This window comes from Arachis hypogaea, chromosome 9 (genome assembly GCF_003086295.3).
Source record: "Arachis hypogaea cultivar Tifrunner chromosome 9, arahy.Tifrunner.gnm2.J5K5, whole genome shotgun sequence".
Lineage (NCBI taxonomy): Eukaryota > Viridiplantae > Streptophyta > Magnoliopsida > Fabales > Fabaceae > Arachis > Arachis hypogaea.
Genome location: NC_092044.1, coordinates 111,072,021 through 111,087,470, shown reverse-complemented (window position 1 = coordinate 111,087,470; position 15,450 = coordinate 111,072,021). Strand labels below are relative to the sequence as shown.

Below are 15,450 nucleotides of genomic sequence, written 5' to 3'. Positions count from 1 at the left end.
TGCTTCAAGGTAGTGGATGGTGGCAAATCTACATCTACCCCATTTAAAAGCACAGTTTTTTTACAATATATTGTTTGGGTGTTGTCATTTTCCCAATTTTACATTAAGGTGAAATATTTGTGCACTGAACTGCCCTTTCTTTATTAGAAGTTTGAATACATTATGTTGCGGCACATCACAACATGCTCAAGTGATGAATCAAGTAAGCGTTCTATTATTCAGATAAGTAGGAAAGATCACCTCACATCACAGAAAAACCAACAGAAACAAATGAAATAAAGCAAAAAAGTTAAACACATTCTTCTACTCCTGGAGAAAAGAAGCCAAGAGTTTGTTCAATTTTAAAGCATTTTCAGTCTCAGGATGCAACACATGATAACAATGATCCTCCTCTGCCTCTTGAAATAGTTCAATCTTGCCATGCCACCCACTATTCTTGACAGCCTCATAATACCAAACCCCTCGATCCCTCAGTTTAAATTGATCCTTTCCAGCAACACACACAATCATCTTGGAGCACCCAAGAGAAGCCAAGCTAGGTGCCCCTGCACTCATTGGGTTGATCATTGGGTTATCTATTCCACCTGGCGCAGAAGGATACACAAACTTCCAAGCCAAAATGCTAGAATCCACCTCAGGGTCTAGAACATTTTCTGATCCATAAAAGAAAGGGTGGCACAAAAGAGCACCAAGTACTCTAACATTGCCCGGCAAGGCTTCAGCGCCAGCCTGCATCGCAATGTTATGTGCGATGTTGGCACCGGCGCTGTCGCCGCCGATGAAGACCTTGTCAAAATCACCATTTTCAATCAACCAAGGCTCTGTGTTAACTGTGGTTTTGTTATCAGAATGAGATGCTACCCATTTGAGAGCGTCCCAACTATCATGGTAACATGCAGGGAGAGGATTTTCTGGTGCCAGCCTGTACTCCACGGAAACCACTATGAACTTTCCTTGTGGAGCAAGGTAACTGTTGATATAGTCATGGAACCACTGAGAGAAAGGAGATCCCAAGAAGAATGAACCGCCATGAAAGTAGACAAGGATGGGAAGTTTCTCTTTCTCATTGGTGAGCTTTGGAAGGTAAATGCGAGCGGAGATTGGAGGGCTGTGTGAGATGATTATGTCTTTGGATGAGATACCGGTTTTTGGATCATCAAGAAGTGGTGGCACAAATGGTATTTGTATTAACCGTTCGACGGTGCCATCACTGAGGACTCTGATGTATGGAGGAACCTCTGTAACAATCTCTTTCTTGTTAGAGGAAGGTGTGGTGGTGGGTGTTGCAGAAGCCATTTCTGTTAATGAATTGTGAAGTATGCAGTTCCTGGGGCAAAAACGTGCCTAGAAATTTTGTCCCTTCAAAGGAAAGTATATATAAGCTAATTTTCATGAGGAAGTTTCTTTGGAATTAGGTGGTAATTCAATAAAAAAATGTAAAGTAATTTAGTTTGATTATTTATGCCAAAAGTCTAGGTACGAAAATTCAAGGATTGACTTGACTTGGGATGAACTATGTGTGGTTATGTTGTAGCAGAAAATTCAAGGATTGACTTGGTCGTCTCTGATAATTGTTAATTGTGTTTGTAGTGATTTGTGAATTATCATTATCCATTTGTTGATGACGACCAGAGAACTGAGAGTGATCATCTTTTGTAACAAGACACTTGTACCAATTATTAGATTTAAGGTGTCTAATATAATACAAATTTGGGTGCCCAATAATATTTTTGTTTCTTTTTAGCAGGGACTATGAGCCCACTATGCAATGGGCAAATAACTAAATGATTAGTGAATGAAGTTCAGTTTGGAATTTTAGTTGAACAAATATATCACTAGCTAGCGAGGGTAGACCTCTGTAATGGAGGTAGACACATTTGAGTTTTCCATCTCCTTTGATGGCAAAGTTGGCCGATTTATTGAACTCTGACTTGTGCTTGTGTTTGTAGACTTGTCTGATGATGAGTTCACCATCTCTTTTGTTGGGAAATTGGAGTGAGATCTGCTCCCAATATAACCAGCTGGTGGTTGTGCAGGACTTGCAAGAGTAACTGTATGGCTGTTTAGCATTAGAACTATAGCCTGCATTGTTGGTCTTTGTGCTGGATCCTCTTGTACACAGCATAACCCAACATGGATGCATTTAATTACTTCGGCTCTTGAATATGATTCTCTCAGACTCGTGTCTAGTAGCTCCAATGGGGTCCCATCTCTCCAATGTTTCCAAGCCTGTGAACAATAATAAAATAGTACATTTAGGTGATATGAAATCAAAGAAACAATTTTAATTTGGCTCTAAAGTGATACTACCAAAGGAGGGTTGGACTAAGCTCACATAGTTCAAGAGGTCCCCTGCATAGCCTGAATCATAGAAGGATGTTATCTTCTTTCCTGATATTATCTCTAGAACTAAGACACCGAAGCTGTAGACATCCGTTTTATCAGAAAAGTGTCCACGCATTGCATATTCTGGAGGCATGTATCCACTAAAAACAAGATAAATAGTATCTTAGCAGTGGTTTTTACTTGTGAAAAGTGATAAAAGAAAGATGAATAGAAAACAAAAACTTATAAGCATTCTTATTTTTCAATTAGGATGTGACTTTCATGTTGACCCCCACCTCCCCCCCCCCCCCCCTTTTTTTTTCTGTTGGATCAAATCATGAGTAATAGTAGATAAGTAAAATAAAGAATAACTTACATTGTTCCAACAACTCTATTGGTGTTTGCTTGAGTTTGATCAGCACCGAAAAGTCTTGCCATTCCAAAATCTGAGATTTTTGGGTTTGAATCCTCGTCTAGTAGTATATTACCGGCTTTAAGATCACGATGTATGATTCTGAGTCGGGAATCTTCATGAAGATAGAGTATTCCTCGAGCAATTCCTTCTATGATTTTGTATCGTCTTGGCCAACTCAACTGGTGTTGTTTGCTGGCATCTGTGTTATAAAAATAAATTCAAATGGCGAATAAGAACTCAATCCTTACTTCAATTACAAACTTAAGCAATTGCATTCACTGAAAATAGTCATCGTACATATTCTGATGGACATACCAAATAGAAAACGGTCCAAGCTTTTGTTTGCAACAAATTCGTAGATGAGCATTTTCTCTTCTCCATCCAAGCAAAATCCGAGTAGCCTAACAAGATTTCTATGTTGGAGTTTGGCTACCAAAAGTACCTCATTCTTAAACTCAATTATTCCTTGTCTAGAGTTTCTTGATAGTCTCTTCACAGCAATATCTTGCCCATTAGGTAGTGTACCCTGAAAATTCAAACATCCATCCTGTTAAAACTTCTATTGTCTATTTCAAAACCAGAATGATCTAATTCTTGGAAAGTATCACCCATGATTCTAAAATTTGTCAACAATGCCATAGTATATACCTTGTAAACCTCACCAAATCCTCCTTCCCCTAATTTATTGCCACCAGAAAAGTTGTCTGTGGCCTCTATGATTGTATCAACATCAAATTGCAAGAACTCTACGCTGGAAATTTGAACTGCAGAAGAACATAGAGGATGGAATTATCTAACAGCATAACAGCCTAGAATAGATTCAAGCATATATGACTAGAAGTTTCAAACAAAGTGCTAATGTTATAAGGGAAGTGAGAATCCAAGTGAGAAATGAAATGAAACTTCCACATTACCACTACTTTCCAGAGTTCCCTCTGGCACGGAATTGTTCTTCTTCCTTCTTGTCCGTGTAGATATGATCCATAAGGTAGCCAAGAAAAGCAACAAAACAATCACAATTGGAACTACAATTGCGATTATTAATACTGCATCTATATTGGATTTATCTGTAAAAATTGAATCACCATCCACTAATATAAGTTACCAACTGATCATGTTTCGTATACATTATAGTCAAAATAGTCGCTAAAAGATCATCAATTTGGTACTCAAAACTATCATCAATTTAGCATTTCAAAGATCAATTTGAGGCATCTAATCTTTGGAATGCTAAATTGATGCACACATTTCTTACCATTAACCCATAACATGTTCTAACTAAGATCATTAGAGAGAATTTAAATTCCATAGTACCTTTTGGGTTTGGGTTGGACTGTGGCGGTGGCAGAGGCACATCCATCTCATGGTAAAAGGGGTACAATTCAAACCTAACATTACAACTTGGAATCAGCACTCTTCCTCCTAACTTTCCATCACAGCAAGAAGGTAATTGTCCAGTTCCTATTTTGAGGCATTTCTGGCATCCAAATTCTGACAAATCCGGTGTGCACTGTGCTAGCGTGTATAGAGTCTGGAAGCTTGAAATGTTTGCTTCTTTGGTACCAAATTTCTTGTCAGCGCCACCCTTCGCCGCCTGTTCCGCCGCCGAATTCATCGTGTCTCCTAACACCGTCATGAAGTGGCTTTCATCTGGCACGTTTCCCGTGTTGGATAGGGAATACACAGGAACCTCAGCAGCTACAGAGAAAAACGGTTGGTCCGAGTAACGAACCATGCACTCTGCGAACCATATAACCGATTCCTTCCCCACGGGGCAGAAATCAGGTTGAAGAACCTTTTTGGCTGCGGCGGAAACGCAGTCGTGGCATGCGGTGGTGGTGAGGTCTCCACGGCAGAGGAAGGAGCCGTAGATGGTGTTGTTAGGGGTGTTGGCGCCGATGGTAGTGTTGTAGTAACCGTTTTTGGCGCTTGAGGAGTTCGACGTGAGCCATGAAAGGAGCTGGTTGAGGGTAGTTTGGTAAATGCTGTTGGGAGAATAAGTTGTTGTGTTTGGACAGTAGTGAACCGCGTAGGTCTCATCAGTAACTGCTTCTGTAGATATTAATGCAACAACGCTCAGAGTGATCAAACAAAACAAAGGATAAGGAGCACAAGAGATTTTGAGGTGCAGCATTATTTGTTTTTGAGTGTTCTTTCAGTTGCCCACAGTGGGAAATTTTTTATTAGAAGCAGAGAAAGAGCGAGAGACAGGGTGTATGGAACGTATTCAAGTTCTACGTTGACGCAAGGTGGGTCAAAGTCGTTAAAGAGACATCAAAACACAGATATTTCAAGCCAGCATTTAAGAAAGGAAATACATAGTATATTACTACATAATACGTTTTTTTTTTTTTTTTGGTTACTTCAACCAAGGAGTAATTTGTTGTGAATACGAATTTATTTAAAGGATTATCGATGGTTAACATAGTTGAATACATATACTTTTAATTAAGGAGAAAAGAAGCCATGCGTTTGATCAATTGAGTGGCGGTGTCAGATTCCGAATTGAACAAATAAAAAACATGATTCTCATCCTTGTCTTCAAAGAGCTGTATCTTCCCTTGCCACCCACTCTTGTTCACAGCTTCGTAATAACAAAGCCCTCTGTCCCTTAAATCATCCTTGCCAGCAACAAGCACAAGAACCTTGGAACACCCAAGTCCAGCTAAGCTGGGTGCACCTGGACCCATTGGGTTGATCATTGGGTTATCAATCCCTCCAGGTGCACAAGGGTACACTAACTTCCAAATCAAACGGTTCATATTCTGCTCCAGATTCGTAACACTTTCTGATCCAACAGGTTGCGAGCCCCAGAAATAAGGGTGGGATAAAATAGCACCTGATATTGTAACAGCACAAAGCAAAGACTCAAGCCCTGCACGCATGGCTATGTTATGGGCAATATTGCCACCGGCACTGTCACCTCCTATGAAAACCTTGTCAAAATCACCATGATCAGTCAACCATGGCTCGGTGTTGGTGGTGCTTTTGGAAGCATGAGATGCGACCCATTGTAAAGCGTCCCAACAGTCGTGGTAACATGCAGGAAGAGGGTGTTCCGGTGCTAGCCTGTACTGCACGGAAACCGCTATAAAATCGGCTACAGAGAGCAACTTGTTGAGATGGTCATTGTAGAGCTTGGAGAATGCGGATTCAAAGAAGAATCCACCACCATGGAAGTAGATGTAGATGGGGAGTTTCACTTTGTCATTGTCAAGCTTTGGAAGGTAGAGGCGTGCAGAGAGTTTGGAGTTTTGTGAGATGATTATGTCCTTTGATGAGACACCGGTTACAGGATCATCAAGGGAAGGTGGCACCAGTGGAAAGCTTCGAGGGCGTTCGACGGTGCCGTCGTCGTAGACACGGATCCAGGTGGGGATCTCAGAGACTATCTTTTTGGCAGTGGAAGAAGCCATTTGAGTTCAGGTAAGTGGCGAGTGGCGACCAGGGTGGGTGGCACGGGCACATTTTATAGGAAGAAGAGGGACCCACAGTTACCTTTTAGTTAGTATTTCATTTTTCTTTTTCTTAATTTCACACGATTGCTACTTTGCTAGTTTTAATCACCTACTAATAATTCACTTATTTATGTACTTATTTGTTTTGCAAAATAATTTAAGGACAAACAACCTAAAAGAATATTCTTGCCACACCTATTTGAGTATTTGACCATTTTCTTTAGACTTAATCACCCATGATAATAACACTAAAATTACTTATAAATTAAATAGCATTCACTATAAATAACTATGTAATTAATTTTGATAATAATTCAACATTTTTGTTAATTAATTTCAAACTATTTTTGTAAATTTTGTTATGAAGCTACAAAAATTAAAATTCATATTTTATTTAAGTACTTACACGTCATTTCAGAACAAGCTCAAGTCAACAAAATTATTTAACAAACAAAAAAGTAAAATGGTGCACTAAAAAAGTAAAGTGGTTACGGAAAGTAGCGCTCTCACCAGTCACCAGCAGAACTACGGTAGATCTATAAATTTGTGTCACTTATAAAGGAATAATCCAAAGACACATTCGCTGTTGGACTGTGTCTTTGTCTGCATGCTACACAAAAGACCAAAACATCATCTTTTAAAAGAACTTTTGAAAAAGAAAAAAAAAACTACTTGTTATTTAAATGAAGCATGCCCTGGGTTAGTTGACTACTAGCTTTAAGTCCTTCAATTTTAATTTACATCCAACCGAAACCCACATTGCAAGACTTTCTTGTAGACAAGATTTAATTATTTCAACACTGATTTGGATTTATTAGATGCAAGGCAAATTCCTTCCACACGACTATTTAACCGATATAATTGCATATACTCAAATATATACATATACATTGGCTTAAATATTATTACATCTATATCATTAACTCATCAACAATTTTAGTTCCCTGGATGTAGAATTAATTGAGAAATTGAAGTCAGAGAATATAACCATCACAATATTGCGAGACAAAAAACAACGTTCGTGAAGGTCATATTTGCTAAATATTTGCTAAATCTATGACAGTGAAGTTACAGGCAGGAAGGGGCTTACACAACTGAAGAAAAAATGAAGAGCTCAGGAATGGGATTATCTCATCTACCCAAGCTGTGTATACCACTATACGACTATACCAGATGGGAGGGCCCCCTTCCCAGCTTCAACAAAGAGGAACATCTACAACATTCTGTACATCACAATTGGTTAGAAGTCAAGAATGGAATGACCGCAAGTTACAGTCGATTACAGGAGTTGGTCTTCATAAGAACTTTAATGAAGTAATTACGAATCTCTGGTATTATACGCTGAATCAGAAGAGAGTGCCTGTAAAGTGTAAACAATTGAGGAATATGAAAGTATAAGAGGCTCATGAATTAACAGAAACAATGCTTCTGAAAACCCTAAATTTCAGAGCTAAAGAAGTTACAAGGAGTAAACACATTGGGAGAATCAGAAAATACCCAGGCCTTGCACTCAATTTATCAAATTGCTCCAATATAAAAAGGATGCACGAGTGCCTCAATGATATTGCACTAAATGCTTCTGAAAGTTCATACATACTTGACACGTTCTCCAGTGATATATCCTGTGACAAAAAACATCTGGTCATGCTGCGCTCATTTTCTCCAGTCTAATATTACTGCAGCCATATGCAAGACTTGCTAGCTCACCTTTGCAATTGTGTATTCACAGAGCCTCTTAAGTCCTTCTAATAGATATTGATCAGCTGCTCGGAGAAGGTCTTGAGCTATATCCAGAGTGATTTCAGTTGATCCAGTATATATAAATCTGGACATCAATCAAACAAATAGAATATTAGTTGCCCAAAAACTACTAGAAAGTTTCTATAAAAGATATGGCTGCAGAATTTATTAGACCTCATCATCAGCTCAAAAATTTCCCATCTAATATTTGGAATCTCAATATCCTTTGCATCCTTCTCCTGACATGAATAGAACATTTGTATATTAGTGCCAGAAATCTAATAATCTATCTCACTTGCTGCTTGAAATTGCAACACAAGCTTTATAAATTATATAAATTCTAAAAAAACAAATACTGCAGTATAAGTTATTAGAAGGTTGAAAGAATATAACAGCCGAAACCATGGGTGATAAACAATGTAAATTGTGAAACCAAGTGAAATCAACAATGAAGTTATCCTTGATATATGGCCTATACTCCTTTCTAGTTTTTCTTCAACAGAAATGGGGGAAAAGCATGCTTCTTCAGTTTCGCTTTGTTTCTTTCTTGAAGAGCTTTGGGTCAGGAAGGTAAGAGAAGATGACTTAGTGATAGTGATCAATACATACTTACCCTATAACCACCATCAAACATTGCACGAAATGCATCTGAAGACGCTAGTAGACATATTCTGTGAGCATAAAACCGTTTGCCTAAAAGGAACAACAAATATTACCTAGTTAGCTACACAAGTAAATAACCTACAACACCAGAGCAAGTATTTAAGTTTTCACAATGAAGCAATGTGGACAAAAACCCTAAACCATCAACCTTCAACCAAAAATGTAACATCTGACAACGTGGCATTGTTTACAAACTTCTCCCCTAAATATACCTGCAAGAAATATTGATCTATGATCATAAACATTTATATAAAAAAGAGACATTTAATGGAAAAAAAGAAAAGAAAGGGAACGGGGGAGGGGGTGGAGGAAAACTAGGTACATATATCCTCCTGAGATCATATGAAAAGTGTCTTTCCCTTTTCAATTAACCTCTACGGAGGTTTTGAGTAAAGAGGCCAACCAAACTACCTGTGGTGTTGGAGAAAGGGGGGCAGCATCCATGGGAGACAAAGTTGAGGCTTTGTTGGCCAACTTGCATAAAGCAACAGCACCATCAAGTTGCTGCTTAGAGCCAGATGAGCCAAGAAGCCCAATAAGCAACTCGAGACCTGCATGTACAGATAGTCAGCTTCAAATTAGAACGAACTCAAAACTAGTTTATACAAGAAACACTGAAACGGGCATGAATGGAACTTAAAATAACAAATATACACACCATGGTGTTCGATAAAAATCCCTCTTTGATCACCTGCTGAACAAAGATGTGCAAGAGCCAAAGCAATACGCCTTTGCAAACCCTTTTCTGAAACTCGCATAAGATACAGTAAATGCTTCAGCACCTACAAGCAGAAAATTAAAATATTACATATTTAAACAAAATTTTAAAACAAATTATCAGTATAATAACACCACCATCATTTCCCAATCCCGTATTAATGACAACAAAAAAACATTAAACATAACATGTGAATGTGCAATGTGCTTACACGGCCACGAATCTTCTCTTCTAATCTTTTCAATGTCTTTGCAACACAATCTTTAGTTGCCTGCAACAGAAAACAATTACATATAGTTCAATATAGGTCCATTAGTCTGTTTACTTCAAGACCTTAAAGTTGGAAATACTCACATACAAATGCTAAGTACTTTTATTCCCACTAATATAGGGAACGTTAGCATAACCAACGAAATCAGAGCTGGTGTAGGTTTTAACAAATGAAGTGGAAAACTTACTTGAACGATAAACTCTCCTTCCTGCAACCTCTGAACTCCACCAACCCTAATAAAATCGGACACATTATCCTATGGCAGAAAATAAATAATCAAGTAAAAAACAGAGAACAATTAACTTTACAAGTGACATGCTTTTCAAGTAATTAAGAAAAGAATAACCATCACACAAGAATTCCCAGTTACATCGTACCTCATTATCTGCAAGGCCATAAAGAGCAAAAGCAGCATTATGCTGCAAAGACCCATTTTTTGAATCAAGAAGATTCAGCAATGGCACCAAGCCACCATTATGTGCAAGGCCAGCTTGGTTATGTGTGTCCTGATTTTTGTTATAACAAAAATTTTAGTTATAATCTCCACACTTCGCCAAAGAAATTCTCATTCTTAATTTGCACAAGTTAATTAAAGCATAGAAATTAGAAAAAGAACCAAAGGAATAACCTGGGCTAATCTCCCCAACGCGAAGGCAGACATTTCTTGGAGTTGTACATCTGGAGATTGAAGCATCTCTATCAATGGCTGGACAGCACCTCTCTGTACAATGTGAACCTAAAGATAAAGGTAAGTTTAAATGGTAAGGACTATACCTAGGAGATGAAATGTAAGTTTGAATCAGATTTCAGTTCTTGCAGTTTCCACCAATTTATGATTTTGGACCAATACCTTATTAAGTGGAAACGATATGTACTACTAAAAACCCAAATTGAGCAGAAAATTTTGGGATTAAAAAACCAGATGTGTTAACCTATAAAGGGACCAAGACTCGGACGGTCAGACCAGTGATAAATATACATAATTGCATACTAAAGCTTGCTTAAATCTACAATATATGATGCATTATCGCAAGCATAGAAGCTCTCTTATCCATCAGTCTACAACCAATGGAATCTTTATTTAACAACCAAAAAGGAAAACTTAAATAACACAAAGCAATCCAAACTTGGAAGTTGGAGGAGTAAACGGCCGACCCAACGAAATTTCAGTAGTCAACTGTCATCCTTTCCTCACCACTTCAAAGGCAAAAAGCATAAAAGTATCATAAGGGTCCCTTCCTAAACAACTTCCCTCCTTTCCCTTCCATTAAAGTCCTAAGGTATAATAACACAAACCAATTCACACTAAAAATATGCTTTATTACCTTACAATCTGAATCAGTTGCTGCAAACTGTCCAAGTAACAAGGCCGCTTCCCTCTGGCTTTCAGAGCAGCACGAGCTGTTCCATAAACATGTAGAATACATTAATGCACGCTGACGATGGGGAATCATTGCGGGGGGGAAAAAACTTTGAGAACAAAAGGGGAGGAGACGGCATTCCAGTTTGTTAGGATCCAGAGAGCAGCCAATATACCTAAGTAATCCAATAACTGGTTGTAAAGCTCCAGCAAGAAGAACTTCTTTCTTTATATTAGGGGAAGAATGAACCAGATTTCCAATCACACCAACCTGTAATACAATCCAATTCATTGCATATGCCAGATAACTGAAATAAGTTACGTAAAAGAACGCAGAGCTCAAATTATTGCAAGAATTAGCATCTGTATATTAAAGTTGCTCTGGCAATACCGCTTCATAATGAATAGCTGCATCTTCAGAGCGAAGCATTAGAATTAGATTTGGAAGAGCATTGCATTCAACGATCTGGCAAACCATGAAATGGTGTGACTTACTGATACAGTGGTACCATATACAACCTAATATAAATACCCAACTTTAGACAGAAATCACTTGCCTGATTTTTATTTTCATCATTTTTGAAAGCCAGGGTTCGCAGTGCACTAGCAGCTGCTCTTTGTACTTTTGGATCTGCAAATTCAAGCAAATGAACAAGTGGTGGAATTCCACCTTCCATCCTAAATATTAAGTCAAATAGTCAATATATTATTCAGAATATTGTTAAGAACTAAACAACAGGAACTATGCTTGTATGGATAATATTGGAGAACTAAACCTGACACGAGTTTTAATGCTGCTGTTCTCATGAGCAAGATTAGTGATGGCATCTGCAGCCCTACGAATGAGACTATTAATGGCACGAGAAGTTAAACCATTCTTATGCCTCTTTAAAAGATCAACAAGATGAATCAATGCACCACTGTCAACAATGAGCTGTTGATGTTCTGGCTGTAGAAATCATTTTAAATAAATTAGAAAAAACGGAGTATTAGTTCTAATTAAAATGTTGGAAAGCAACTACATTATATACATAGTGCCATATACGTGATATAAGGTCTGTTCAAAAGCATCAGCGTCCTAGATTTGCTTAAGGTGCAAAGAATTACTGGAAGGCTCTTGATGTCATCTGGAATTTGTAACCATATGCATCATTACCACAATATTTTCTAGATTTCAATCAATTAAAAGCATCGTATCTTATCACAAATATGCATAGTCCCTTCCTATGATTTCTTTGTTTATTATTATTATTGTTATTATTGATATCATTTCTTTGAAAGGGGATTGGAGTAACCAATAGTAGAACAAAAAGACTTGGAAAAGAACAAAATTGCAATTGACAGTTGATCAACATTTCCATGTAACACCTTGAAATAAATGCATGCCTGCGGATTCAGGAACAGCTTCATTCAAGATATCATCGTGATCAAAATTCTATAGGCAGATGCAGAAATTGCAACCACAGGCATAATATTTGTTGCTTCTCTCTTTTTTAAAATCAAGGCATCATATAGCCAAAAAGAACTGCGGCAGCTCAATTCAAATTGAAGAATACAATTTATAATTACATCGATAAAGCTAATTTAACAAAGGAAACTCTTCCTCCAATACGCTACAAATTTACAATTGATCGTTATCATCCTACAAAATCGATCTCAACTAGCAGAATGCCAGAATTACATGAACCAGCAGCTCAAATAACTCACAACTTGCACAAAACGAAGTTACCTTGACGGCAAGTAGTCCTAGTGCGAAAGCGCTCCCTTTCTCAACCTCATGCTCAAACGGCAACGGCTTCTGCACACGGTCGTCGTCGCCGATAGGTGGCGCCTGAAGGTGCCTAACCAGAGCTCGAATAGCGCCTCCTTCGACAATCACGTTAGCAACTTCCTCTGCAAATCAAACGATTCACAGAAGAGCACATGCATGCAGAAAAGATAAGAAACACCTAAATCGTCGCCGAAATTCAAGGGAAAAGGAGCTACGGAAGAGTATATCGAAGGCGAGGCATAGGAACTTACCGTTCTTGGCGAGATCGGCGAGCGTGTGAGTGGCGCGCTTAGCGGCAGCTCGATCGGCTTCGTTCCACGTGAAGGTGGAGTCAAGGACGCGGACCTGGTCAGAGGCTTGGCAGAGGATAGCGGCGCGCTCGTCAGCCGTTGGCGGTGGCGGCGAGATCTGGCGGTTGGCATGGAGCTGGTCATCGAGCTTGCGCTTCTGGCCCTTCCTCTCGGAGAGGCTGTGGACGTGGCGCTTGTGAAGCTCCATGAAGACGAAGAAGAAGGCTCTTGTGTGCGTCCTTGTATGTGTGAGCTCTGTTAAGTGTTAACAGAAATGGTAGAGAGGAGAGAGAGAGAGAGAAGTGAGAGAACATGGAACTTGGGATTCATTTGAAGGAGTGACAGAGAGGGAGGGGTGTTTTGGGAATTGAAAAATAAAAATTATTGGCTGATGTACTAAATTGAGTAAATTACTAAATTCTCTCTTTCGGTTGGATATATATATGTGAATAATCCAATAACATTTAAATATTATGCTTAGTTTGAAAACAAACAAAGTAATAAAATAAAATGAGAAAACTTGGAAATGAAATTTTGTGCTAAGGTGTTTTAAGTGAAATTTGAATTGATCTCGTTTTCGTCAAATTTTATGGGTATGTCTAAAATAAACACAATATTTATTTGTTTATTTATTTATTTATTTATTAGATGTGCTATATTTATATAAATTATTAGATTTTATTAAATGAAAATTAAAGACTAATATAATAAAAGAATATTGATGGATTTTAATAAATATAAAATATCTTAGTACATAAATAAATACTTTAAATGACAAAGCGGATAATATTATGCTAGCAGATGGTCTGAACTATTACAGATAGTATCAGAGCCGGAGCCTGGATTGATGTGCCAGCAAGAGTGCTAGGCTCCCTTAGGGAAGTGGATTGTAAGGTCCTACATCAGTTAGGGAGGGGAACGAAACATGCCTTATAAGGGTGTGGATACCTCTTCCTAGCATAACGCATTTTGACGAGTGAGTATGGGGGATTCAACATTCAGTGTGGCACCAAGAGGAGAGGCAGAACGTCGACTGGAACATGATAATGTGGGCATTAATTCCGGATCTTCAAAAAAAGTTGCACCTCCACCAAAAGAAAACTTTTGAGTTTTTTTGGAGAAACATTACCGGGTCTACAGAACCAGCACTTATAGACAAGAACTCCAGAAAAAGAGGTGGCTGTGTGATATCTCATACTTCGGGAGCTAGAAAAACTCTCATGATTATTGCTTTTCTTGTTAGCTACTTAAAGTTATTCCCGGGAAAGAAACTATAGAGAATTTATCAAGTGGAAGATTCTAATACCAGTGTATCTAATTCATGGTCGAAGAACCTACTACAGGGTATTCCACCAGAAACAATCAATGGTTTTTCTCCGAATGCCAAAGTCCACAGAGGATGTCAAGCATGTTTTAGATTGCTTAGAGAAAATACAAAAGTGGCATTCACACCCAAGTGTTCTAATCATGGGATATACTTCATTTTTGACACTGATGCGAGAGGATTCGAAGTACGCACATAGAAAGTATATGACTAAAGTTCTGAGGGAAAGTCCCGGACTCTTAGTATTGGATGAAGGGCACAATCCGAGAAGCACTAAGTCCATGTTGAGGAAAGTTTTGATGAAGGTACAAACAGAATTGAGAATACTGCTGTCCGGTACATTGTTTTAGAACAATTTCTGTGAATACTTTAACACTCTCTTGTCGGCTGGCACGGTAATTTATAACTCACAAACTAACCGGCAAGTGCACAGGGTCGTACCAAGTAATACCTCAGGTGAGTGAGGGTCGATCCCACGAGGATTGATAGACTAAGCAACAATGATTGAGTTATTAGCTTAGTTAGGCAAGCAGAAAAGAGTGTTAGATGTTCAAAGAGCATTAAACAATAAATTCAGAAAATTGGAAGACAGGTATGTAAATAAGTTGAGAACCAAATATGGAGAAACAATTAAGGCTTCAGAGTTATCTATTCTTCCGGATTAACTTTTTTTACTAACTATTTTAATCATGTAGGATTTAATTTATGGCAAACTATATGTGACTAGACCCTAATTCCTTAGACCTTTCTAGTCTCCTCTAAAATTCATTAACTGCCAATTTCTTGGTCAATTAATTCCAATTAGAAGCTGCATGATCAAATTCCAGTTTATATGCCACAAAAACTATAATTACCCAAAAATAAAAGGATTATATGTCATATATCCCGTTAAATCCAGATAATTAAAATTTAGGAGAATATGTTTTTAAGTTGTTGTTCAAGTAAAGAGCTTTTCCAAGTTTTACAAGAACTCAAATAGAACGAGGGTCATACTTCCATTCCACCCAAATTCATAAGATAAAGAGCAAAAATAATTCTTAAATTATAAGTCCATACATGAATTAAAATAGAAAAAGTAATAAAATCAATCCATACGAATAGACAGAGCTCCTAAC

The 15,450-nt window shown here is 38.1% G+C and overlaps 4 protein-coding genes across 7 annotated transcripts; all 4 read right to left on the bottom strand.

The window, feature by feature from the left end:
• Positions 1-116: 116 nt before the first annotated feature.
• LOC114924022 (2-hydroxyisoflavanone dehydratase) lies at positions 117-1,296 on the bottom strand. Its single transcript, XM_029289213.2, has one exon. The coding sequence runs from the start codon at positions 1,294-1,296 to the stop codon at positions 304-306; it is 993 nt and encodes a 330-aa protein (XP_029145046.1). The 3' UTR covers positions 117-303.
• On the bottom strand, positions 117-6,808 carry LOC112711821 (cysteine-rich receptor-like protein kinase 25). 3 transcript variants are annotated; one of them, XM_072203497.1, is made up of 8 exons: positions 6,709-6,808; positions 4,055-4,792; positions 3,655-3,807; positions 3,389-3,504; positions 3,056-3,266; positions 2,702-2,939; positions 2,336-2,486; positions 117-2,229 (listed from the first exon to the last, which is right to left on the bottom strand). In XM_072203497.1, the coding sequence occupies exons 2-8, from the start codon at positions 4,473-4,475 to the stop codon at positions 1,840-1,842; spliced, it is 1,680 nt and encodes a 559-aa protein (XP_072059598.1). In that variant the 5' UTR covers positions 4,476-4,792; positions 6,709-6,808; the 3' UTR covers positions 117-1,839. The 3 variants fall into 3 exon arrangements, with proteins under 3 accessions (XP_072059598.1, XP_025620331.1, XP_072059597.1); XM_025764546.3 differs by lacking the exon at positions 6,709-6,808 and having other exon boundaries at positions 4,055-4,982; XM_072203496.1 differs by lacking the exon at positions 6,709-6,808 and having other exon boundaries at positions 1,652-2,229; positions 2,311-2,486; positions 4,055-4,982.
• On the bottom strand, positions 5,120-6,156 carry LOC112711823 (2-hydroxyisoflavanone dehydratase). The gene has a single exon (XM_025764547.3). The coding sequence runs from the start codon at positions 6,154-6,156 to the stop codon at positions 5,185-5,187; it is 972 nt and encodes a 323-aa protein (XP_025620332.1). The 3' UTR covers positions 5,120-5,184.
• A 258-nt stretch (positions 6,809-7,066) lies between the features above and the next one.
• LOC112711820 (ARM REPEAT PROTEIN INTERACTING WITH ABF2) lies at positions 7,067-13,427 on the bottom strand. 2 transcript variants are annotated; one of them, XM_025764543.3, is made up of 19 exons: positions 12,973-13,427; positions 12,680-12,843; positions 11,727-11,899; positions 11,508-11,628; positions 11,342-11,416; positions 11,127-11,221; positions 10,916-10,991; positions 10,219-10,326; positions 9,968-10,096; positions 9,778-9,846; positions 9,531-9,590; positions 9,260-9,383; positions 9,013-9,152; positions 8,750-8,813; positions 8,552-8,631; positions 8,113-8,177; positions 7,906-8,023; positions 7,696-7,820; positions 7,067-7,558 (listed from the first exon to the last, which is right to left on the bottom strand). In XM_025764543.3, exons 1-19 carry the CDS (start codon positions 13,217-13,219, stop codon positions 7,468-7,470), a joined length of 2,124 nt encoding a protein of 707 aa, XP_025620328.1. In that variant the 5' UTR covers positions 13,220-13,427; the 3' UTR covers positions 7,067-7,467. The 2 variants fall into 2 exon arrangements, with proteins under 2 accessions (XP_025620328.1, XP_025620330.1); XM_025764545.3 differs by having other exon boundaries at positions 10,219-10,311.
• Between the last annotated feature and the right edge of the window lie 2,023 nt (positions 13,428-15,450).